Raw genomic sequence first — 24,378 nt, 5'->3', positions numbered from 1 at the left:
ATAAAAATACGCAGAGTCGTTTTATGAAGAGGTAAGTTAAAATATTAAATTTCCATCAATCCAGAATTGTTTTATGCAATTTCTAAAGTGGTACCACGCTCTGTGCGCTCTCTCGAATGCGGAAAGAGGTTACACCTACTACTGCAACATTAAAAAAATTACAGCAGATATTGACATTAAAAGTTTTATCTAGTGGAAAATGCAAAACTGATCAGTATTAAATTTTTTTTCTTCTTTTTAAACAGAGGATGACAGTGGTTCTATAGTCATTGTCATTGGAACATCTTATTATTGCAAGATAGAAACTCACAAGCTACCTAATCATGCCAGAATCAGACTACATTTTTAGTTTGCAGAGAAGGTGAAACATTTTTTTCAAAGATTGTTCGGGGGACAAACTTTTTTTCCTTTAGGCTTTCGATTTCTTTAGCATCAACATTTTCCAGGTTTTGTAGCATTCTGTCTTCCCTCTGCTCTTCTACACTGTTTTTGAATGGGGTTGTTCTATCAGATACTATGCGTTCGATATTGTACCCGATGATTCCGATCAAGGCGGCGAACGGTAACGTTATATAAGGTGCATTGACCCGCAACATATTCACTATTACAGGCCACATCTTGAAGTCTGGAAATGAAAAACGAAAACTTATTATTGATATGGCAACACACAAATCTGGTTAGGTATGCTGAATTGTAACAATATTATTTTCTAAACTAGATGTAACATGAAATTAAATATTCGCATATCGGATGAAAAAAATCTAAGTTAATTTGTGATGGTACACGAAAACAGGCATGCAATACCGAAATGTTCCTCGGGAATTTTCGAAATGTTTCAAAAGAAGCAAAACAAGTCGTGTGCTGTGGGATAAAATGCAACGCAGGGTTGGGCAGTTGAAATTTTCCATGTTATAATTGAATAATCTTAAAAATTTTCCCCACCTTCGACTTTAGTTTGTCTGTTGATGTTAAATAGTTATTTTTACTACTCGTGTACATGCAAGTTGTGTTTCCAGTTAATCATTAGCAAATAGAAATTAGCATTTAGTAAATAGCAACGCTGTAGGAAATAAAAAGGATCGGACGGGATTACTGTTTATTAATTATTATTGTTGTTAAAAAGTCAAGCGTGAAGGGGTGGAATTTTGTTTTTCGGCATGCATTATTTACTAGCGCATATCACAAAAATAAAATTTTTGTAACCGAAGTTTAGTATCCGGTCATAGTAGCTTACATCTCCGTGAGTTAATTACACAGTGAGTTTAGTTTCACAACATCGTGAGTTCTCATTGTCTCGGAAACAGGAAACTGCACAAAACCTGTGTTGGATGGTGTTCATGGATAGCATACTAAGGTTGTTCAATTAGATTAAAAAAATTGTCTTTATACCGTTTTTCGCTGACCGATTTTCCTTCGTCCATCCATAGTTTGGCAAAGTAATTTGATGCCACAATGCCTTTCAAACTGAGATTAAAGAAAAGTAAACAGTACAATGTTGTGACAAAAACAGTGTTTGTGATCTGTGTGGAACTGCTTGACAATAGTATAGTGGAATGTACCCTTTCAGCAGACAGTCTGGGTTATGATTGCCTTGATAATGTCTGTCAACGCCTGGGGCTGAACCAGGTATGACTTTGACACATAAGTCTAGTATGACAGTCAGAAATTAACCTGAATAACCATTTGCAGCCAGAATTTTTTGGGCTACGCTATGTCAGTCAAAAGTCATATCCAAGGTTTGTATTCCAATGATTTATATCTAGAAATATTTGTGTTTAACTAAAAAATTATCCGCAATGCAGAGTACGCTGGGTTGAGCTTGACCGTCCTCTTAAGAAACAGCTTGACAAGCATGCCCAAGAAGCATATCTTTACCTGAGAATTATGTATTATGTAAATGATGTCAGTCTTTTGGAAGATGAAATGACTCGGTAAGTTCATACCATATACAACATTTCAAAGTTTGGCAGACTGTCAGAATTATATTAAAAAAATTCAACTTAGGTACCACTATTTCCTTCAACTAAAATCTGATGTCATGGAAGGACGGCTAAGGTGTAGTTACAATGAAGCTGTTGTTCTTGCTGGCTATAGACTTCAAGGTATTAAAAGATACAAATAGTTTCACTCTCCTAGTTCTTTATCAGTTCTTTTATCAAGCCGAATTTGGTGACCATGATCCTGAGCGTCATACCCTGCAATATCTGAAGGAGTTTGTTCTTGTTCCTAAAGTAAGCCATTTGTCTTCAATTACAAAGATCGTGCCTAATTAATATTTTGTCGTATAGCATCTTGTGACTAACGAAAGCCAGTTAGATGCTGTAACAGAAGCAGTAGCTGCTCAGCACTCTAAGCTTCTTGGGTTTCCCCAACCTGTGGCAGAATGTTGGTATATCGTGGAGGCGCAGCATCTTGATGGTTATGGCCAGGAACGCTTTCTTGCAAAGGTTTGCTCGCAGTGTTCGAACTCACTCAGCAGAGACTTGAATGCACGCCCGTTAACGATTGATTTGGATTTTCAGGAAGAACCTGCAGGCGAGGCTTTGGTGGCTACATCATTGCAAGGGATATTGGTAATGCGGAACAATACTGAACGTGTGGTTTTTTACAGGTAGAATCCGGCCATAATCTGTAGCCAGCAGTAATTTCTTAAGTTGGCAAATTTTGTAGGTGGGACGACATAACAAATTTACTAAACCAAAAGAGAATGTTTGGCATAGAGTGCCAACGGAGCGAAGAAAATGTAAATTTTTATTTCGACGATCCTGAAGCAGCGCGTTACGTTTGGAAATTGGCGGTTTTACAGGTACTTGAAATACTTGCTGTTTTAATGGGAACCGCCATTCTGATTGTTCCATAACTTTGCCGACACTTAGCATACTTTTTATAAGCAAACACTGTTAACTCTGCAATCTCTGCAATCGCAAGCAACTGAGGATAAGGACATGGATGTCTCATGCGGAATAGCTGGTCTAAACTTAGAGCCAAGTAGTGCAACTATCAACAGTAGTCTGGTTCCATCTGCCTCAATGTTTGAATCTGCAGAGCCACGAAGTTCTAGTGCAATGGCTGAATATCGCATAGATAGCCTAGGCAGTGTTCGAGCCAGCCTTCCGCATTCCGTCTCATCCCCTACGTTAACCATTGGTAATCCTACTCAAGCACAAAGTCATCTCCTGGCTGGCACCACGGGCAATGGTGGAGGGTTTGCATCAGGTGCTGGATCACTTGCTGCATCACAGCAAAACCTAAAGGCTCTACTACCAGCTTACCGTCCTGCCCCAGATTATGAAACAGCGGTACGTGTCAAGTACGGTGACGATATCGCACAACTGCTTCTCAATCCGAATCCTCCTGTCCAGCAACCAGTACAACAACCGACGTCGGTAGCCGTTCAGCCGACCGCCACTAGCGCGTTTCAAGCACAGCCACAACACAATACCCAGCAGCAGGTGCAGATGATAAAAATGTATAAACCACCTCCACCTTATCCGTACAGCAAAGTTGGCAGCAATAGCAGCCCAGATTTAGTAGTGGCAGCTATAAATGGGCTTGCGTCTGCCACTTCAGGATCCATGAGCCATTTACCAGTTACTCTAGCTCAAGCAGAAAACTCGGCAATGATGCGAAATGGTGAGCCCATTTATCAAAATATTCCTTTACGCCAGCCGGGAAGCCAACCCAATCTTTCTCCGTCTACCTCCGCCAACACTCAAACTGCTTCGCAACCCAGGAGAAAATGGGGTTTGCCTGTTCGTAGCTCGGCTCGATCGGCTGTCATAAATCGTGTTCAAACAGAATCGCCCTCATCATCCCCAGCGTCCAAACGAAGTACCAATAACTCGACGTCGAATTCTTCCTCCAATTTCCATCACTCGGCTTCGTCGGCCGCTAAAGCTTCAAGTACGGATGCAACTCTCGTCAAAGATCACTTGGTACTTCTATAAATTTCGGAAATATTTATTTCCAATTGGATCCACATGATTTAAATTACATTTAAAATATTTATATATTTATCTCTGTCTAATCTAATATATCGTCTAGCGTCAAGAAATGGAATCTCGGTTGGCCGATGGCCAACTTCTGTTGGAATTTGAGCTAATTCCCAGACGCAAGGCTGGTGCGGATTTTAGCATGGCAGCTCATCCAGATAACCTCTGCCGTAATCAGTATGAATAGTTTTTCATAAGGGAATCGTATGTATGAATAACTAAGTTATCTTTTCCTAAGGTATCAAGACGTTTTGCCATACGAAGAGAACAGGGTTAAGTTGACCCCTAGCCGAGACAATCGAACTGGGTACATTAATGCATCACACATCTCAGCTGCTGTTGGTTCGGCCCAGCGCTTCTATATTGCAGCGCAAGGCCCACTACCGTCAACAGTGTCTGATTTTTGGCAGATGGTCTGGCAGTGTGACGTCTATGTTATTGTCATGCTAGCCGATACTACTTCTAGTAATAACGGCGGCCATCAAACCCCTTTGCTCAACACCAAATCGGTCAACGCGTTGAGAAGCCATGTCAGCCATAGTAGTATGAATGGCTACAGCGGGTTTACGTATTGGCCACAACAAGATGCTGCCACTTTAGAATTTGGCGAAGTATTGTTTACAAAAATCATCAAATAGCTTAAGTTTTTTAGTAACTAATGTTCAAATTTTTGTTTTTAAGTACAAAATCACGCGACAAGTTAGCAAACTCTCTGCCGGGCGTCAATCTATCACAAAGTTGGATGTAATGCACTTGCCCACGTCCCAGCAGCGTAGTATTTGGCATCTTCAGTATTCCGACTGGGCTGATCATGGATGTCCAAGAGATGTGACCTCTTTTCTTAGTAATTATGATTTCATGATAAGTTAACAATTTGATGTTGAAATCAAATCAAAATTTTCACTGCTGATTAGGTTTTTTGGAAGAAATGGATATGGTACGGAGACATGCTGTGTCCGATGTACCAGTGGGTAAGAACCGAAACACTCCAGTCTTGGTGCACTGTGGAGCTGGCGTGGGGCGAACAGGTGTCACTGTCGCTTGTGACGTTTTACTTACATCACTTGATCATAATGTTGTAAGTACCCTCGTTAAATTATTCCTTACAATAAGTAAAAATAAACTCTTGTTCTTTTCTTAATTGATAGGTTGTCGATGTTCCAAAACTTATCACGCATTTGCGGCAGCAAAGGATGCTTATGGTACAGACAGTTGCCCAGTACCGTTCCATATATGCCCTATTACTTGCTTATCTAGGCCGCTCTCGACTTATTTAATCTTACGATGAAACAACACTACATATTCGGCTTTGGTTTCAATTGTTATAAGATGAACCGCCAATCAACTGCTACATGTTCCTCCTTTTTTTGTGATATTTATGCAATTCATTTGTCACCAGCCATTATTGGCGTGCTTTTTCATAACACACCACTATCAGTGAAATGTGGAAAAGCTATTATACAATTTCTGAAGAGTGTTTCATGATGTAGCATCTATTCTTAGTGCCTTTGACTAACTCGTGATTTGCAGCAATTTAGATTATAACTCACGCCTAGTCCCTATGACGTGCCTTTTTTAAAATTAATAGACGTTAACAATAAACGGAATTTTTTATTAAAATATTTTTTTAATTTGTCTAAGATTTTATTTTCATAATAAAATTCCCTATACACTGAAATTTGGCGACGTGGAAGTTATACTTTTACCTAACCCTACTCTCAACGGCATGATTGAGCCTTAAGGGTATTACCGATGTGACGTTACCGCCAACGGCCACCAGAGGAAGAACACTAGAGAGAAACTTTCGACTACTGTTTCGTTGACTCGTTGTACAGCAGTTGAGATCTGCGGATCCCTTTAGATTCTCGAGCAAAATAGATAGACTATTGTTCACGAACATTGACACACTTGTTAATTTTTTTCCCCTGTTTAGTCAATTTCTTCACAAGGTTAGTATGTTTTCACATTTTGTCTTTCGTTACTAGTTAAATTGCGTTAAACAGATTCTGTTTGCATTGTTACATCCCCCTCTACCGTGCATATTCACTGGCAGACATTCTTTGGTTAAGCCAGGTTAAGCTTTGGATGCGAAGAGCGCCATAGTGAACACTAGTTTTTTAAGGTAGTGATTGTTTATCCGTTGACATCCAGGTTGTGCATGAACAACCAACAATTATTTCTGAACTATTGGTCGAATTGGTCAGTTGTTGAGTCGCTGTAGTTCAATTTTAGTTCTTTGCTTTGTTCTTGAGCGATCTGAAGTCTTTGTGTATATGGACGCCGACCGTTGTTAACTTGCCGCCAATGACAAATTCGATTTTCGGCTTGTTACATTTAGGTTTAGAAGCGACGTCTGAACGTGCCCAGAAGATTGAAGCCACAGTTAATGCTTCTTTGGTTTCACGTTATTTTCGTTCACGGGAATCGCTCGTCTTCGCTGGAGTAATTAAGGTTCAAGTGATAGTGATCGAAGGAGAAGTTCGGCATCTTGCCCGAATTTTGCTCTTGTAAAGTTGAAAAGTTGAGAAGAAAGAAAATATCATGGCAGAGGCCGTTGCTAGTCAGCCAAGCTTGGCGGCCAACAATCATGCTCTTTCGCCGATGAGACCCAGTCCACAGCCATTAATAGCGAAGCAGTAAGTTCACTTAACACAGTTAGTCTTACATTGAATTTGAATTGTCATCTCTTGTCTCAATTTTAGGGAGAACAACTCTGATAATTTCTGGAAGTCTCAGTTGAAGATCCCACCCAAGGATCGTAGAAAACAGACAAGCGTAAGATTTTAGTCTAGGTAGACTAGAAAGTTTTTGTTAATTTGTTTTCTTTTAGGATGTCACCAATACCAAGGGAACAAGTTTTGAGGACTTCTGTCTGAAGCGTGAACTATTGATGGGTATTTTTGAGAAAGGATGGGAGACTCCATCACCTATTCAAGAAGTTGGAATCCCAATGGCCTTAACTGGTCGTAATATTCTGGCTCGTGCTAAAAATGGAACTGGAAAGACAGGTGCTTATTGTATACCAGTGTTGGAACAAGTCGTTCCATCTGAGCAACACATTCAAGGTGATTTTAGTTAAAATTTAAGTGTTTCTCTGGTTTTAATGGCAATTGTGTTACAGCATTGATTGTTGTGCCAACACGTGAGTTGGCTTTACAAACAAGCCAAATATGCATAGAACTTGCAAAACATTTGGATATTCGCATCATGGTGACTACTGGTGGTACTGACTTGAAAGATGACATTATGAGAATCTTTGGAAAAGGTGTGTGTTGTTACTAACTTAGAAATAACTTTTGATAACATTATATTTGGTTTTCTAGTTCATGTTGTGATTGCTACTCCCGGTCGTGTATTGGATCTGATGGAAAAGAAGATAGCTGTTATGGACCGTTGCAAGGTCCTTGTGTTGGATGAGGTATGCAGTCTGCTTAGGTTATTTGTTACCTACATTATATGTTGCTGTGAACATTTAGGCTGATAAATTGCTTTCGCAAGACTTCATGGGTATGTTAGATCGCATAATTTCGTTCCTACCAAGCAAGCGCCAGATATTGTTGTATTCGGCAACGTTCCCTGTAACGGTCGAGGAGTTCATGGTAATGAAAAATGTGGGTTTTCGTACTATCTATACACAAATTGACAACATTTTATTTGGCAGAGGAAACATATCGATAATCCTTACGAGATCAATTTAATGGAAGAACTAACGCTGAAAGGTGTGACGCAATATTACGCTTTCGTCCAAGAACGACAGAAGGTTCACTGCCTCAATACGCTCTTTTCCAAAGTAAGTTCTTATTTACTTTGTTAGTTGTTGTCTTGGACGCTGATGAGTTATTTGTTGGATTCCCCTTCTCTCGCTTGAGTGAACATCAACATCTGAATTGCATTCATATAGTCGTGTTTTGTGTTCCAACAGCAAAATATTTATAGTTTGTATTGTGGTACAGTTGCAGATCAATCAAAGTATTATATTCTGCAACTCAACCCAACGCGTGGAATTATTGGCGAAGAAAATCACTGAGCTGGGATATTCGTGCTATTATATACATGCCCGTATGCAACAGGCTCACCGAAATCGCGTCTTCCATGATTTCCGTAACGGGCTTTGCCGTAACCTCGTATGCTCTGGTATGAATAGTTTTGAATTTTTTCATTAGTGTTTTCTTTTGAATGATGTACTTTCGTTGGATTCCCCGTCTTTCGACTGAAAGAAAATCAACGACTGATTTTTTAAGATGTTTTCAGTACTAATCGGGAGTGAGCTGCATTAACTGAATATATTTCGTCGTTTTTCAGACCTGTTTACCCGCGGTATAGACATCCAAGCTGTGAACGTTGTCATCAATTTCGATTTCCCTAAGATGGCTGAAACCTACTTACATCGGATTGGTCGTTCCGGTCGATTTGGCCATCTGGGTATTGCCATTAATCTGATAACTTACGAAGATAGATTCGCCTTGCATCGTATTGAGAGTGAACTAAGCACTGAAATCAAGCCCATTCCCAAGGTAAGAACAGAGTTTCTCAAGTTCTTACCCACAGTCCTAACCTTTATTATTCTTCAGGTAATTGACAAGTCCCTTTACGTGGCCGAGTTCCAAGAAGATTCCGATGAACAATCGGGAAAATAGGATGGGAAGAACGTCTTCGAAAAACGCACGTAAAAGTTATAAGAGCATCAAAAAGAAAAAAAAAAAAGTTTAAGAAGCGAATCTTGTAAGTGAAATTAACTGAAGGGTCGTTCACTGGGACCAATGCATTTGAGATCAGAAAAGGACTCGTTAGCAATTGCGTGTAGTTGCATGAGAGGGGAAAAAAGAACATTGTACAAGAATTTGAATACTTACCACGTGCGCCATCGAAGACTGTTGTAAATATGTAAATTATCGCGGTGGTGAACAGCCGATTTTTTCAGTTTAGGAGGAAAATTTGTTTTTGTTTTTTGGGTAAAATGTTTTGCGTGAATGGATGAGTGATAGTCGAGGCTACTTACGTTAGGGCGGTTAATGTCGGTAAAGTTTGAATTCCTAAAGGAATATAGGTATGCGATGGAGTTGAGAGCGTCAGTTTGGTATACTTTGCACTGCTTTTGGAATGGAAGGATCTCGCTCCCAAAAGCAGTCCATTGATCATGTTACAATGGCACTCCAAGGGGAATGTACCAGCTAAGTAGGTGACCGCCCTCTACATTTTATATATTTCTAGCCGACCCACTACCTGAATGTGATTTGTATATTTGTTATTGTGTGTCGTACCAAAATTTCCGTCGGAACCGTGTTTGGATGGAATTTTTTGTACTCCCCTCAAAACCGAATGTGACTTTACGCTCGCCGTAAGGCATGAGCTTCATATCTCGAACGCGACAGTTGGAATGAACATTACCGAACGTGACCTGATAAACGAGCGAGATCTCAAGTGTCGTTATGCACTTCTTCCCTCCTGTATACCCCCCTGAGAAGTCCACAAAAAAAAAAAATTCTTAGTTTCACCTCCAGAAGAAACAAAAAAAAAAAATTTTTTCTTTTTTTTTTTCAGTCTTACGTCGTTAAATTACTGTTTACCTTTAATAAACGATTTTTAAGATTGAATTATCAAATTCTTGATTTTATTTGGTAAACTTTTGTAATTTATTCTTAAATATTAATTAAATTTTTATACGCTAACCGGGTAAGTTAAAAATTTGTTTTGATACTAATTATTTGCGAAAAACATTTATTTAACTTGACCAAAGTACTTCTCAATCTAGTATACTTCCATTGGTTTTTTTGATTTTCCTAACAATATTGCGTCGCGAAACAAATTGCAATATAACTGAACTGCAGCTGGAGAATCGTCATTACCAGGTATCGGATACGTAATTAAATTCGGGTTACTATTGGAATCCACAATTCCTATAGTTGGTATACACATTTTGGCTGCATCCTTAACTGCAGTATGTTCCTTTAAACAATATAATCATGAAACAGTTGAATGCAGTTCTGGAAAAAATCCAATTACCTGCATCTGGGGGTTTAATGTAGAAAGCAAGATGACAAGATCAGGTAAACGTGTGACACCATTATAAACTTTTTCAGAATTTGTGAAGATATGAAAGTCCCACTCTCTTGCATGGGCATATTCTCCTGCTTGCTTAGCTGCATTTTCTACTGTTAAAGTATGTTGGGGACAGTGAGAAACAAATAAAATTATTCCTCCTCTGTAAGCAATGTGAGCTGTAAAGTTGAGTGCATCTTGCAACATTTCAGCAGTTTTATCCAAGTCAAAGATTAGATGGCCTAATCGTGACCCAAAAATGTATGGTTTCATATTAGGATCCAGTGTCCCATTTGTATGTCCATAATGTATTCTTGCATCAAACAAATCTTTTATCCTGAAAAGTTTCCTGACACCAAAATAATCTGGAAATTTAAGTGGATCTGATATTTCCTTAAGTTCTAAAGAGAATAATACAAAAAGATAATAAACAATTAGTATATTCACTAAGCTTTGGTACATTCATCATTCAACATACCACTCTCCTTTATATCAGCTAATTGATCGACTTTTAAAGATGCTGCATTCTGGCAAAGGGAGGCATCACTGTTGATCGAACACGTTTGGGTAAAATACCTAGCGGCATTCCACTTGAAACCTGAAAGAAAAAACTATTAATCTACTGTACTTTATTCAGATATTAATGTCAGCAGTACGATTTGCGATTGTTCTAATCATGGTGCACACGAATTTCAGTCACTTTAGAGTTTAGACAAATCAATAATCAAGTGTGAAAAAATTGGTCTGCAACTTAGCAGACAGAAGTTTATTTCCTGCGTTGTTACGATAGACGAAATCGATTGTTGTTTTAATCGTTAAGTTAGGCGATTGTAAATTATGTTTAGATTACCAATTTATCTTGCTTCATGTTTCTCTACAAAAACTACGAAAATACTATTATTTAGATATATAATTTTTTTCTAAGCTAAAGAATTATCTCAACTTCCTAATGGTGAGGTATTTTTTATGAAAAAATTATGTATTGAACAGAATGAGTCATTTGCAAATTTAACAAAACCTAAAGCCCTATTTTGTCCAGCTGACTTTAGGAATATCAAAGTGCTCAGTCAAGCTATCAAGATGTCTGTTAAACTCTTCTACACGTTGCTTGTGTGTTTTTGAGGCTTTTTCCAGAATTCGTTTTTTCTGTTGTTCTTCCTTCATCTGCTCGAATTTCAATTGTGCTTTGGTTTTGACAACAGGCTGTTTGTATGATACTTGTGTTTCATTTGGTTCCTTGGGTTTAGAAGATTCTCCCTCATTTTTCACTTTTTCTTTGTTTTTCTTCTTCAGTTTCCTAGGTGAATGTCAATAAATTTTGAGATAAAAACAAAATTATGCTTTGGGGTGTTAACAGAAATTTACTTTTGGATATCTTTGTTGGCTGTTCCTTTCAGTTTAAGAGGACCTTTAACAGCAGCCTCATATTCCATCCTTGTTTTTTTGTGAAGTTCAATCTGCGTGAGTGTGTAAAAATCGAACTATGCGACCTAGGTATCAATATCAAGCTTACAAGCCATCAACAATTTTTGTCAATAAAGAAGGCAGCTGAGCTTCATCTTTGATTCTATAGGTGGCGAAAACTTGCAATATTGTTCTGTTAACCAACCATAGATGGCTTTGAAAAACGTTTTAAAGCTCAGCGTCACAAAAAAGTAAAGCGGAATCATGCAATTGTTTTGAAATAATTTAACAGTGTATTTTAACCCAGCTAGTAAAGAAATTGTTTTAATTTTCCAAGGTTCGTATTCTTGTGATACTATGTGTTGCTTTAAGTGTGCATGTGAATTGATGATGAAGGCAGAAGAAATAGTATTGGGTTGACAGTGGGAAAGACGTCCATCTTCCAACGGACGATTTACATCACAAAATTTTTGTAGTCAAATCTGCGTAAAAATCATTTTGTTCACTATTTCAAATCATTTTCACAATAACTGCCATCAAAGCCGTCTTATTGATTCATGTGTTAGCACCAATTATCAAGTGAACTATTTTCTAGACTAGGCCTTAACTAAGTAATTAATTACAATAACTTCCTCTTTGAAATCTAGTTCTTCCTGTCGTTTAAGTTACTCTTATTATGGGATCCCCTAGACGGGCACAGCGGGACCAGGTAGTTGGATAATTATTTTAAAGCTTTCGTCTTAACATTTTTGAGATCTTTTGCAGGACAATAGAGTAGATATTAAAGATCGATTGCAATCATTGGCAAAAGCATCAAACAGGACAAAAAAAAGTACCAGCTCAACCAATGAAAGAACTGCTTCAAAATCACAAAACAATAGCCAGTCTGGGAGAGAACATGGAAAAAATAATAAAATTACTAGTAAATAAAATTAAAATAATAAAAAAGCTTTACCGTCCAGATTTTTATAACTTATAACTTTGCTATTTATCACCAGATCGTAAAGATTCAATGGAGCGTGTGATGGAGCGTGCAAGAACGGAAGGTGGAAGCCGTTGGACAAAAAAGTTATTGGATGAAGAAGCCAAAGATCCTGATCGTTGGGGCCATAGTGGTTTTAAAGAAATGTATAAAAATGAACTGGGCATAAGTAGAAATCGGAGGTCACGATCGCGTCAAAAAACAATCGTCCGTCGTTCGAAATCTCGCGATCGTGTGCGCAAAAGTGAATCTGGCAGAAGAATAAGTGATCGCGAGAGAAGTGATGGTGGAGGACATCGCAAAATTGCCCGCCCCCAGGTTAAACGCAGTTATTCCAGTTCAGACCGTAGCCCAAATTCAGATGTCAAGAGAAGGTCTGATTCGAGCAAACGTCCTAGCAACGGAGCTTCACACGAGAAGAAATCGGTCGCGGAAAAAAGTGTCAAAACGAATGCCAATCGAGTTAGTAAACCTGAAGTAAACAAGAAGCCTGTAGACCGTAGGCGCGAAACAGAGCCTAAAAGAGACAGGTTTGTTAAAAAAGGCAGTCCATTGCGATCACGCAGCCGAAGTCCTGCACGGTATTCAGAGAAAACCAATATCCCACCGAAAAGGCATACTCTTAATGCTGGCTCAAAAGCCAGAATAAGTACTCGACGCGGTCCGGTATCTCCTCCGGAGCGTGGTCGTTCCCATTCTGGTTCTCCTGGTCGATCATCAGCATCCCCTATAACACGGAGGCAAAAGCGCTTGAGTGACGATGGTAGTAGCTGCAGCAGTTCTTCTTTATCTCATTCATCCTTTTCCCGATCGTCATCGTCTTCATCTAGTACCAGTGGATCATCAACTAGTTCGAGTTCAAAGGAAACCGGCTACCGTAAAGGAAGTGCTTTAAAGCCTAGATCTCCACCTTGCCCCTCCTCGCCTGAAAGCTAAAGAACAATTTAAACCAGGTGAAGATAGACATGGGGCCAAGCAATCTTTCGTTTCAAAGAGTGCGAAACGTCCAATCACGGGTACCAGTATAGTTGCATCGCCGTTGAAAAAGCGTCGCACAGCTCGGCGAGACACAGACTCGAGCTCGAACGAATCCAGCTCTGGTACAGAGGATGAGGAGGTAGAAGACGGTGAAGAGGAGGAAGAAGGTGAAGACGTTACAGAAGGCCCTAACACTGCCACAGAACCTCAATTATCAAATGTTTCATCTCGTCTTTCACTGTCGGAGAGGTTTGGGAAACTTGCCCAGTTAAGTTCTCAAAGAAGGAATTTGGAATTAGTGCAATTGCGAATAGTTGCCCCTGTCGGAGGAGCTGCCACAACGGAGAAGAATGTCAGCATTGATGAAAGTAGTGCTGCCCCCGTCATATCGAACGCAAAAGCTACTAGAGAGCATTCAGTCGAGCCTTTGCAACAACCGCATGTTAGTCATCACGCCCACCATCATCATCAAATAAAAAATATCCCACCGCCAGAAGAACCGATTCGCAAGGATGAACGGGCAAGAGAAGACCGGTGGAGGGATTGGCATGAAAGGTTATATTGATTTGAATTCCCCCAAAAAAATTTTAGTGTATTGTTTATCCTGTTTTTATCTTTTAAAATTATTTGTATTTTTTTTGTTTCGTTACTTTATTTTTTTTATTTATGTTTTTTAAATAGGTATGATCAGTATCGTCATGTGCAGCCTCCCCGTCAGCTACCGCGAGACTGGGACGACATTCGTGTCCGCCATAAATATTATACAGACCGAGGGTATTTTGGCCATGATATGACTCTAGAAGAGTTGTCACGATGGGAGGCTTGGTGGCACCGTTATCAATTATGGCGGCGTGGCTACGAACATGCTTGGGTGAAAACTCACGGGCCACACGTCCCTATTGAATATCCTGACTGGACCAATTATAGATCGACGAATAGCCGGAGAGAAGTTGCCCAACCTGTTTCAACGAGTTCTTCCATTCGCAGTAGACTTGGATGGAGACGATAGCATTTAGGAAAAGTGGGAGAAAATTCGGGAACGGCCTGGCTGTGGAATTCTTGGAATCTGTATATCAGGTTCCCGCCTGTATTTTAATGGACTACGCGGTGAGTCCCAGTATAGTACCTTTTGTGCTATTAAAGACTACGTGTTATCATCTCACCGTCCGTGAAACTTATATTGAATAGACAAACTACTAATGGAAAATGCTCCTTCATCATGTATCATTCAGGGTGTAATAGACCAGTTTTAGCGTTTTTAATTCCTCTAGTTCTGTATTCAATTTAATGTGGTAATTAAGGAAAACAAAATTCCAGTTTTTGTGTCATTTTGAAGACATTTGCACAGTACCAAGTATCAACATCCTTCGTCACAGGCGAAAAACGCGTCTTTTTTACCTGGTGTCGGGACAACGCAACAAAGCTGCAGTTACAGAGAGCTTTTAACCATGCTTTTAACACAAATCATGAAAGAGATACTAATTCCCACGGATCTCATGGTTCAGTGGTTAACGATCGGACTTGGTATGCAGGAGGTATAGACTTTGAAGCCCGAAAGGGTTAAATTTGTGTATAATTAAGAATTTTCATATTTGACTTGTTATGTATATGGCATTAACATCAGCGAAATTTATAATACTTCGACCCCATAATAAGTTCAAGGTCTTGCAACTTGCAAGCTACGCTACATAAAGTAGGAACACAACGCAATCGAATAATGGTTAAAACCTTAAAACCCATAGTCCTAATCAAAGAAACGGAAAAACTATCGATTGAAATTCGAATTGCAATTGCATTATAAATGGAAACTGAATTTTAAAATAACGCTAGGAATAACGAACTATCAACTGACAAAGGCACAGCTAGCAAGTGCTATTGGCGCAAAAACTTCCACATTCCGTTTTCTACATATATTGGAAAAACTACAATCTCCAGGTAAAAATAAACCTGATTTTCATAATCCTCGTTTAATTTTGAATGGAAGTCATGTATTTTAAACGAATTTTAGAATTTAGCCAAAAATGAAAAAGTGGGAAGGGTATAGCCTTCCCAATTTTGTCAAAATCTGCAAAAACGGACATCTCTTGGAAATCAATAAAAATTACATATTATACACCAAATTGAACGCTGATTTCGATAATAGTATTAGTTTGTCGTCAGTCGAGTAATTTCTAAAATTTACGGAACAAAAGGTATTCGCGCAACAACTTTTATCTTCCATTTTCTACTTAAATTTTAAAAGCCACAGGTTATAGGCAAAAATAAACCTGATTTTCATAATCTTCGTTCAATTTGGAATGGAAATCATGTATTTTGAATTAGATTTAGAATTTAGCCAAAAATGAAAAAGTGGGAAGGGTATAGCCTTCCCAATTTTGTCAAAATCTGCAAAAACGGACATCTCTTGGAAATCAATAAAAATTACACATTATACACCAAATTGAACGCTGATTTCGATAATAGTATTAGTTTTCACGTCAGACGAGTAATTTCTAAAATTTACGGAACAAAAGGTATTCGCGCAACAACTTTTATCTTCCATTTTCTACTTAAATTTTAAAAGCCACAGGTTATAGGCAAAAATAAACCTGATTTTCATAATCTTCGTTCAATTTGGAATGGAAATCATGTATTTTGAATTAGATTTAGAATTTAGCCAAAAATGAAAAAGTGGGAAGGGTATAGCCTTCCCAATTTTGTCAAAATCTGCAAAAACGGACATCTCTTGGAAATCAATAAAAATTACACATTATACACCAAATTGAACGCTGATTTCGATAATAGTATTAGTTTTCACGTCAGTCGAGTAATTTCTAAAATTTACGGAACAAAAGGTATTCGCGCAACAACTTTTATCTTCCATTTTCTACTTAAATTTTAAAAGCCACAGGTTATAGGCAAAAATAAACCTGATTTTCATAATCTTCGTTCAATTTGGAATGGAAATCATGTATTTTGAATTAGATTTAGAATTTAGCCAAAAATGAAAAAGTGGGAAGGGTATAGCCTTCCCAATTTTGTCAAAATCTGCAAAAACGGACATCTCTTGGAAATCAATAAAAATTACACATTATACACCAAATTGAACGCTGATTTCGATAATAGTATTAGTTTTCACGTCAGTCACGAGTAATTTCTAAAATTTACGGAACAAAAGGTATTCGCGCAACAACTTTTATCTTCCATTTTCTACTTAAATTTTAAAAGCCACAGGTTATAGGCAAAAATAAACCTGATTTTCATAATCTTCGTTCAATTTGGAATGGAAATCATGTATTTTGAATTAGATTTAGAATTTAGCCAAAAATGAAAAAGTGGGAAGGGTATAGCCTTCCCAATTTTGTCAAAATCTGCAAAAACGGACATCTCTTGGAAATCAATAAAAATTACACATTATACACCAAATTGAACGCTGATTTCGATAATAGTATTAGTTTGTCACGTCAGTCGAGTAATTTCTAAAATTTACGGAACAAAAGGTATTCGCGCAACAACTTTTATCTTCCATTTTCTACTTAAATTTTAAAAGCCACAGGTTATAGGCAAAAATAAACCTGATTTTCATAATCTTCGTTCAATTTGGAATGGAAATCATGTATTTTGAATTAGATTTAGAATTTAGCCAAAAATGAAAAAGTGGGAAGGGTATAGCCTTCCCAATTTTGTCAAAATCTGCAAAAACGGACATCTCTTGGAAATCAATAAAAATTACACATTATACACCAAATTGAACGCTGATTTCGATAATAGTATTAGTTTGTCACGTCAGTCGAGTAATTTCTAAAATTTACGGAACAAAAGGTATTCGCGCAACAACTTTTATCTTCCATTTTCTACTTAAATTTTAAAAGCCACAGGTTATAGGCAAAAATAAACCTGATTTTCATAATCTTCGTTCAATTTGGAATGGAAATCATGTATTTTGAATTAGATTTAGAATTTAGCCAAAAATGAAAAAGTGGGAAGGGTATAGCCTTCCCAATTTTGTCAAAATCTGCAAAAACGGACATCTCTTGGAAATCAATAAAAATTACACATTATACACCAAATTGAACGCTGATTTCGATAATAGTATTAGTTTTCACGTCAGTCAGAGTAATTTCTAAAATTTACGGAACAAAAGGTATTCGCGCAACAACTTTTATCTTCCATTTTCTACTTAAATTTTAAAAGCCACAGGTTATAGGCAAAAATAAACCTGATTTTCATAATCTTCGTTCAATTTGGAATGGAAATCATGTATTTTGAATTAGATTTAGAATTTAGCCAAAAATGAAAAAGTGGGAAGGGTATAGCCTTCCCAATTTTGTCAAAATCTGCAAAAACGGACATCTCTTGGAAATCAATAAAAATTACACATTATACACCAAATTGAACGCTGATTTCGATAATAGTATTAGTTTTCACGTCAGTCGAGTAATTTCTAAAATTTACGGAACAAAAGGTATTCGCGCAACAACTTTTATCTTCCATTTTCTACTTAAATTTTAAAAGCCACAGGTTATAGGCAAAAATAAACCTGATTTTCATAATCTTCGTTCAATTTGGAATGGAAATCATGTATTTTGAATTAGATTTAGAATTTAGCCAAAAATGAAAAAGTGGGAAGGGTATAGCCTTCCCAATTTTGTCAAAATCTGCAAAAACGGACATCTCTTGGAAATCAATAAAAATTACACATTATACACCAAATTGAACGCTGATTTCGATAATAGTATTAGTTTTCACGTCAGTCGAGTAATTTCTAAAATTTACGGAACAAAAGGTATTCGCGCAACAACTTTTATCTTCCATTTTCTACTTAAATTTTAAAAGCCACAGGTTATAGGCAAAAATAAACCTGATTTTCATAATCTTCGTTCAATTTGGAATGGAAATCATGTATTTTGAATTAGATTTAGAATTTAGCCAAAAATGAAAAAGTGGGAAGGGTATAGCCTTCCCAATTTTGTCAAAATCTGCAAAAACGGACATCTCTTGGAAATCAATAAAAATTACACATTATACACCAAATTGAACGCTGATTTCGATAATAGTATTAGTTTTCACGTCAGTCGAGTAATTTCTAAAATTTACGGAACAAAAGGAATATTCGCGCAACAACTTTTATCTTCCATTTTCTACTTAAATTTTAAAAGCCACAGGTTATAGGCAAAAATAAACCTGATTTTCATAATCTTCGTTCAATTTGGAATGGAAATCATGTATTTTGAATTAGATTTAGAATTTAGCCAAAAATGAAAAAGTGGGAAGGGTATAGCCTTCCCAATTTTGTCAAAATCTGCAAAAACGGACATCTCTTGGAAATCAATAAAAATTACACATTATACACCAAATTGAACGCTGATTTCGATAATAGTATTAGTTTTCACGTCAGTCGAGTAATTTCTAAAATTTACGGAACAAAAGGTATTCGCGCAACAACTTTTATCTTCCATTTTCTACTTAAATTTTAAAAGCCACAGGTTATAGGCAAAAATAAACCTGATTTTCATAATCTTCGTTCAATTTGGAATGGAAATCATGTATTTTGAATTAGATTTAGAATTTAGCCAAAAATGAAAAAGTGGGAAGGGTATAGCCTTCCCAATTTTGTCAAAATCTGCAAAAACGGACATCTCTTGGAAATCAATAAAAATTACACATTATACACCAAATTGAACGCTGATTTCGATAATAGTATTAGTTTTCACGTCAGTCGAGTAATTTCTAAAATTTACGGAACAAAAGGTATTCGCGCAACAACTTTTATCTTCCATTTTCTACTTAAATTTTAAAAGCCACAGGTTATAGGCAAAAATAAACCTGATTTTCATAATCTTCGTTCAATTTGGAATGGAAATCATGTATTTTGAATTAGATTTAGAATTTAGCCAAAAATGAAAAAGTGGGAAGGGTATAGCCTTCCCAATTTTGTCAAAATCTGCAAAAACGGACATCTCTTGGAAATCAATAAAAATTACACATTATACACCAAATTGAACGCTGATTTCGATAATAGTATTAGTTTTCACGTCAGTCGAGTAATTTCTAAAATTTACGGAACAAAAGGTATTCGCGCAACAACTTTTATCTTCCATTTTCTACTTAAATTTTAAAAGCCACAGGTTATAGGCAAAAATAAACCTGATTTTCATAATCTTCGTTCAATTTGGAATGGAAATCATGTATTTTGAATTAGATTTAGAATTTAGCCAAAAATGAAAAAGTGGGAAGGGTATAGCCTTCCCAATTTTGTCAAAATCTGCAAAAACGGACATCTCTTGGAAATCAATAAAAATTACACATTATACACCAAATTGAACGCTGATTTCGATAATAGTATTAGTTTTCACGTCAGTCGAGTAATTTCTAAAATTTACGGAACAAAAGGTATTCGCGCAACAACTTTTATCTTCCATTTTCTACTTAAATTTTAAAAGCCACAGGTTATAGGCAAAAATAAACCTGATTTTCATAATCTTCGTTCAATTTGGAATGGAAATCATGTATTTTGAATTAGATTTAGAATTTAGCCAAAAATGAAAAAGTGGGAAGGGTATAGCCTTCCCAATTTTGTCAAAATCTGCAAAAACGGACATCTCTTGGAAATCAATAAAAATTACACATTATACACCAAATTGAACGCTGATTTCGATAATAGTATTAGTTTTCACGTCAGTCGAGTAATTTCTAAAATTTACGGAACAAAAGGTATTCGCGCAACAACTTTTATCTTCCATTTTCTACTTAAATTTTAAAAGCCACAGGTTATAGGCAAAAATAAACCTGATTTTCATAATCTTCGTTCAATTTGGAATGGAAATCATGTATTTTGAATTAGATTTAGAATTTAGCCAAAAATGAAAAAGTGGGAAGGGTATAGCCTTCCCAATTTTGTCAAAATCTGCAAAAACGGACATCTCTTGGAAATCAATAAAAATTACACATTATACACCAAATTGAACGCTGATTTCGATAATAGTATTAGTTTGTCACGTCAGTCGAGTAATTTCTAAAATTTACGGAACAAAAGGAATTCGCGCAACAACTTTTATCTTCCATTTTCTACTTAAATTTTAAAAGCCACAGGTTATAGGCAAAAATAAACCTGATTTTCATAATCTTCGTTCAATTTGGAATGGAAATCATGTATTTTGAATTAGATTTAGAATTTAGCCAAAAATGAAAAAGTGGGAAGGGTATAGCCTTCCCAATTTTGTCAAAATCTGCAAAAACGGACATCTCTTGGAAATCAATAAAAATTACACATTATACACCAAATTGAACGCTGATTTCGATAATAGTATTAGTTTTCACGTCAGTCGAGTAATTTCTAAAATTTACGGAACAAAAGGAGGAATTCGCGCAACAACTTTTATCTTCCATTTTCTACTTAAATTTTAAAAGCCACAGGTTATAGGCAAAAATAAACCTGATTTTCATAATCTTCGTTCAATTTGGAATGGAAATCATGTATTTTGAATTAGATTTAGAATTTAGCCAAAAATGAAAAAGTGGGAAGGGTATAGCCTTCCCAATTTTGTCAAAATCTGCAAAAACGGACATCTCTTTGAAATCAATAAAAATTACACATTATACACCAAATTGAACGCTGATTTCGATAATAGTATTAGTTTTCACGTCAGTCGAGTAATTTCTAAAATTTACGGAACAAAAGGAATTATTCGCGCAACAACTTTTATCTTCCATTTTCTACTTAAATTTTAAAAGCCACAGGTTATAGGCAAAAATAAACCTGATTTTCATAATCTTCGTTCAATTTGGAATGGAAATCATGTATTTTGAATTAGATTTAGAATTTAGCCAAAAATGAAAAAGTGGGAAGGGTATAGCCTTCCCAATTTTGTCAAAATCTGCAAAAACGGACATCTCTTGGAAATCAATAAAAATTACACATTATACACCAAATTGAACGCTGATTTCGATAATAGTATTAGTTTTCACGTCAGTCGAGTAATTTCTAAAATTTACGGAACAAAAGGAATTCGCGCAACAACTTTTATCTTCCATTTTCTACTTAAATTTTAAAAGCCACAGGTTATAGGCAAAAATAAACCTGATTTTCATAATCTTCGTTCAATTTGGAATGGAAATCATGTATTTTGAATTAGATTTAGAATTTAGCCAAAAATGAAAAAGTGGGAAGGGTATAGCCTTCCCAATTTTGTCAAAATCTGCAAAAACGGACATCTCTTGGAAATCAATAAAAATTACACATTATACACCAAATTGAACGCTGATTTCGATAATAGTATTAGTTTTCACGTCAGTCGAGTAATTTCTAAAATTTACGGAACAAAAGGAATTCGCGCAACAACTTTTATCTTCCATTTTCTACTTAAATTTTAAAAGCCACAGGTTATAGGCAAAAATAAACCTGATTTTCATAATCTTCGTTCAATTTGGAATGGAAATCATGTATTTTGAATTAGATTTAGAATTTAGCCAAAAATGAAAAAGTGGGAAGGGTATAGCCTTCCCAATTTTGTCAAAATCTGCAAAAACGGACATCTCTTGGAAATCAATAAAAATTACACATTATACACCAAATTGAACGCTGATTTCGATAATAGTATTAGTTTTCACGTCAGTCGAGTAATTTCTAAAATTTACGGAACAAAAGGAATTCGCGCAACAACTTTTATCTTCCATTTTCTACTTAAATTTTAAAAGCCACAGGTTATAGGCAAAAATAAACCTGATTTTCATAATCTTCGTTCAATTTGGAATGGAAATCATGTATTTTGAATTAGATTTAGAATTTAGCCAAAAATGAAAAAGTGGGAAGGGTATAGCCTTCCCAATTTTGTCAAAATCTGCAAAAACGGACATCTCTTGGAAATCAATAAAAATTACACATTATACACCAAATTGAACGCTGATTTCGATAATAGTATTAGTTTTCACGTCAGTCGAGTAATTTCTAAAATTTACGGAACAAAAGGAATTCGCGCAACAACTTTTATCTTCCATTTTCTACTTAAATTTTAAAAGCCACAGGTTATAGGCAAAAATAAACCTGATTTTCATAATCTTCGTTCAATTTGGAATGGAAATCATGTATTTTGAATTAGATTTAGAATTTAGCCAAAAATGAAAAAGTGGGAAGGGTATAGCCTTCCCAATTTTGTCAAAATCTGCAAAAACGGACATCTCTTGGAAATCAATAAAAATTACACATTATACACCAAATTGAACGCTGATTTCGATAATAGTATTAGTTTTCACGTCAGTCGAGTAATTTCTAAAATTTACGGAACAAAAGGAATTCGCGCAACAACTTTTATCTTCCATTTTCTACTTAAATTTTAAAAGCCACAGGTTATAGGCAAAAATAAACCTGATTTTCATAATCTTCGTTCAATTTGGAATGGAAATCATGTATTTTGAATTAGATTTAGAATTTAGCCAAAAATGAAAAAGTGGGAAGGGTATAGCCTTCCCAATTTTGTCAAAATCTGCAAAAACGGACATCTCTTGGAAATCAATAAAAATTACACATTATACACCAAATTGAACGCTGATTTCGATAATAGTATTAGTTTTCACGTCAGTCGAGTAATTTCTAAAATTTACGGAACAAAAGGTATTCGCGCAACAACTTTTATCTTCCATTTTCTACTTAAATTTTAAAAGCCACAGGTTATAGGCAAAAATAAACCTGATTTTCATAATCTTCGTTCAATTTGGAATGGAAATCATGTATTTTGAATTAGATTTAGAATTTAGCCAAAAATGAAAAAGTGGGAAGGGTATAGCCTTCCCAATTTTGTCAAAATCTGCAAAAACGGACATCTCTTGGAAATCAATAAAAATTACACATTATACACCAAATTGAACGCTGATTTCGATAATAGTATTAGTTTTCACGTCAGTCGAGTAATTTCTAAAATTTACGGAACAAAAGGTATTCGCGCAACAACTTTTATCTTCCATTTTCTACTTAAATTTTAAAAGCCACAGGTTATAGGCAAAAATAAACCTGATTTTCATAATCTTCGTTCAATTTGGAATGGAAATCATGTATTTTGAATTAGATTTAGAATTTAGCCAAAAATGAAAAAGTGGGAAGGGTATAGCCTTCCCAATTTTGTCAAAATCTGCAAAAACGGACATCTCTTGGAAATCAATAAAAATTACACATTATACACCAAATTGAACGCTGATTTCGATAATAGTATTAGTTTTCACGTCAGTCGAGTAATTTCTAAAATTTACGGAACAAAAGGTATTCGCGCAACAACTTTTATCTTCCATTTTCTACTTAAATTTTAAAAGCCACAGGTTATAGGCAAAAATAAACCTGATTTTCATAATCTTCGTTCAATTTGGAATGGAAATCATGTATTTTGAATTAGATTTAGAATTTAGCCAAAAATGAAAAAGTGGGAAGGGTATAGCCTTCCCAATTTTGTCAAAATCTGCAAAAACGGACATCTCTTGGAAATCAATAAAAATTACACATTATACACCAAATTGAACGCTGATTTCGATAATAGTATTAGTTTTCACGTCAGTCGAGTAATTTCTAAAATTTACGGAACAAAAGGAATTCGCGCAACAACTTTTATCTTCCATTTTCTACTTAAATTTTAAAAGCCACAGGTTATAGGCAAAAATAAACCTGATTTTCATAATCTTCGTTCAATTTGGAATGGAAATCATGTATTTTGAATTAGATTTAGAATTTAGCCAAAAATGAAAAAGTGGGAAGGGTATAGCCTTCCCAATTTTGTCAAAATCTGCAAAAACGGACATCTCTTGGAAATCAATAAAAATTACACATTATACACCAAATTGAACGCTGATTTCGATAATAGTATTAGTTTTCACGTCAGTCGAGTAATTTCTAAAATTTACGGAACAAAAGGAATTCGCGCAACAACTTTTATCTTCCATTTTCTACTTAAATTTTAAAAGCCACAGGTTATAGGCAAAAATAAACCTGATTTTCATAATCTTCGTTCAATTTGGAATGGA

The 24,378-nt window shown here is 36.0% G+C and overlaps 4 protein-coding genes across 5 annotated transcripts; 3 read left to right on the top strand and 1 right to left on the bottom strand.

Annotated features, from left to right (window-relative positions):
• Positions 1–1,036: 1,036 nt before the first annotated feature.
• LOC116918441 (tyrosine-protein phosphatase non-receptor type 14-like) lies at positions 1,037–5,614 on the top strand. 2 transcript variants are annotated; one of them, XM_045171546.1, is made up of 16 exons: positions 1,037–1,354; positions 1,428–1,626; positions 1,690–1,736; positions 1,803–1,931; positions 2,005–2,102; positions 2,161–2,231; positions 2,289–2,447; positions 2,523–2,611; positions 2,671–2,806; positions 2,877–3,299; positions 3,363–3,935; positions 4,045–4,169; positions 4,231–4,603; positions 4,674–4,836; positions 4,907–5,070; positions 5,141–5,614. In XM_045171546.1, exons 2-16 carry the CDS (start codon positions 1,453–1,455, stop codon positions 5,267–5,269), a joined length of 2,853 nt encoding a protein of 950 aa, XP_045027481.1. In that variant the 5' UTR covers positions 1,037–1,354; positions 1,428–1,452; the 3' UTR covers positions 5,270–5,614. The 2 variants fall into 2 exon arrangements, with proteins under 2 accessions (XP_045027481.1, XP_045027480.1); XM_045171545.1 differs by having other exon boundaries at positions 1,040–1,354; positions 2,877–3,935.
• A 167-nt stretch (positions 5,615–5,781) lies between these two features.
• LOC116918465 (ATP-dependent RNA helicase me31b) lies at positions 5,782–8,683 on the top strand. The gene is made up of 11 exons (XM_032924181.2): positions 5,782–5,941; positions 6,331–6,628; positions 6,695–6,767; positions 6,823–7,057; positions 7,114–7,257; positions 7,316–7,410; positions 7,469–7,591; positions 7,654–7,782; positions 7,946–8,126; positions 8,295–8,506; positions 8,564–8,683. Exons 2-11 carry the CDS (start codon positions 6,534–6,536, stop codon positions 8,627–8,629), a joined length of 1,353 nt encoding a protein of 450 aa, XP_032780072.1. The 5' UTR covers positions 5,782–5,941; positions 6,331–6,533; the 3' UTR covers positions 8,630–8,683.
• Positions 8,684–9,693: 1,010 nt separating this feature from the next.
• Positions 9,694–11,581, bottom strand: LOC116918466 (28S ribosomal protein S2, mitochondrial). The gene is made up of 5 exons (XM_032924182.2): positions 11,397–11,581; positions 11,135–11,328; positions 10,510–10,629; positions 9,996–10,432; positions 9,694–9,938 (listed from the first exon to the last, which is right to left on the bottom strand). The coding sequence occupies exons 1-5, from the start codon at positions 11,462–11,464 to the stop codon at positions 9,741–9,743; spliced, it is 1,017 nt and encodes a 338-aa protein (XP_032780073.2). The 5' UTR covers positions 11,465–11,581; the 3' UTR covers positions 9,694–9,740.
• A 37-nt stretch (positions 11,582–11,618) lies between these two features.
• LOC116918464 (serine/arginine repetitive matrix protein 2) lies at positions 11,619–14,657 on the top strand. Its single transcript, XM_032924178.2, is given in 6 exon segments — positions 11,619–11,772; positions 12,083–12,144; positions 12,201–12,357; positions 12,434–13,329; positions 13,331–13,950; positions 14,077–14,657. Coding segments are annotated over 5 exon segments (2,034 nt in total). The 5' UTR covers positions 11,619–11,772; positions 12,083–12,111; the 3' UTR covers positions 14,405–14,657.
• Positions 14,658–24,378: the final 9,721 nt, after the last annotated feature.

The sequence above is a fragment of the Daphnia magna genome, linkage group LG3, assembly GCF_020631705.1.
Source record: "Daphnia magna isolate NIES linkage group LG3, ASM2063170v1.1, whole genome shotgun sequence".
Classification (NCBI taxonomy): domain Eukaryota; kingdom Metazoa; phylum Arthropoda; class Branchiopoda; order Diplostraca; family Daphniidae; genus Daphnia; species Daphnia magna.
The sequence above is the reverse complement of the archived record's forward strand: the minus strand, read 5'-3'. Positions and strand labels throughout refer to the sequence as shown.

Bases quoted from the DNA above. Each gene is read 5' to 3' on its own strand.
- LOC116918441 (XM_045171545.1), top strand. From the start codon at position 1,453: ATGCCTTTCAAACTGAGATTAAAGAAAAGTAAACAGTACAATGTTGTG. The intron at 4,170-4,230 runs GTATGAATAGTT...TCTTTTCCTAAG, and splicing joins GATAACCTCTGCCGTAATCA to GTATCAAGACGTTTTGCCAT. The intron at 5,071-5,140 runs GTAAGTACCCTC...CTTAATTGATAG, and splicing joins CATCACTTGATCATAATGTT to GTTGTCGATGTTCCAAAACT.
- LOC116918465 (XM_032924181.2), top strand. From the start codon at position 6,534: ATGGCAGAGGCCGTTGCTAGTCAGCCAAGCTTGGCGGCCAACAATCAT. The intron at 6,629-6,694 runs GTAAGTTCACTT...TCTCAATTTTAG, and splicing joins CAGCCATTAATAGCGAAGCA to GGAGAACAACTCTGATAATT. The intron at 7,058-7,113 runs GTGATTTTAGTT...ATTGTGTTACAG, and splicing joins ATCTGAGCAACACATTCAAG to CATTGATTGTTGTGCCAACA.
- LOC116918466 (XM_032924182.2), bottom strand. From the start codon at position 11,464: ATGGAATATGAGGCTGCTGTTAAAGGTCCTCTTAAACTGAAAGGAACA. The intron at 11,329-11,396 runs GTAAATTTCTGT...ACATTCACCTAG, and splicing joins GCCAACAAAGATATCCAAAA to GAAACTGAAGAAGAAAAACA. The intron at 10,630-11,134 runs GTGTAGAAGAGT...TTTTTCTTTCAG, and splicing joins CTCAAAAACACACAAGCAAC to GTTTCAAGTGGAATGCCGCT.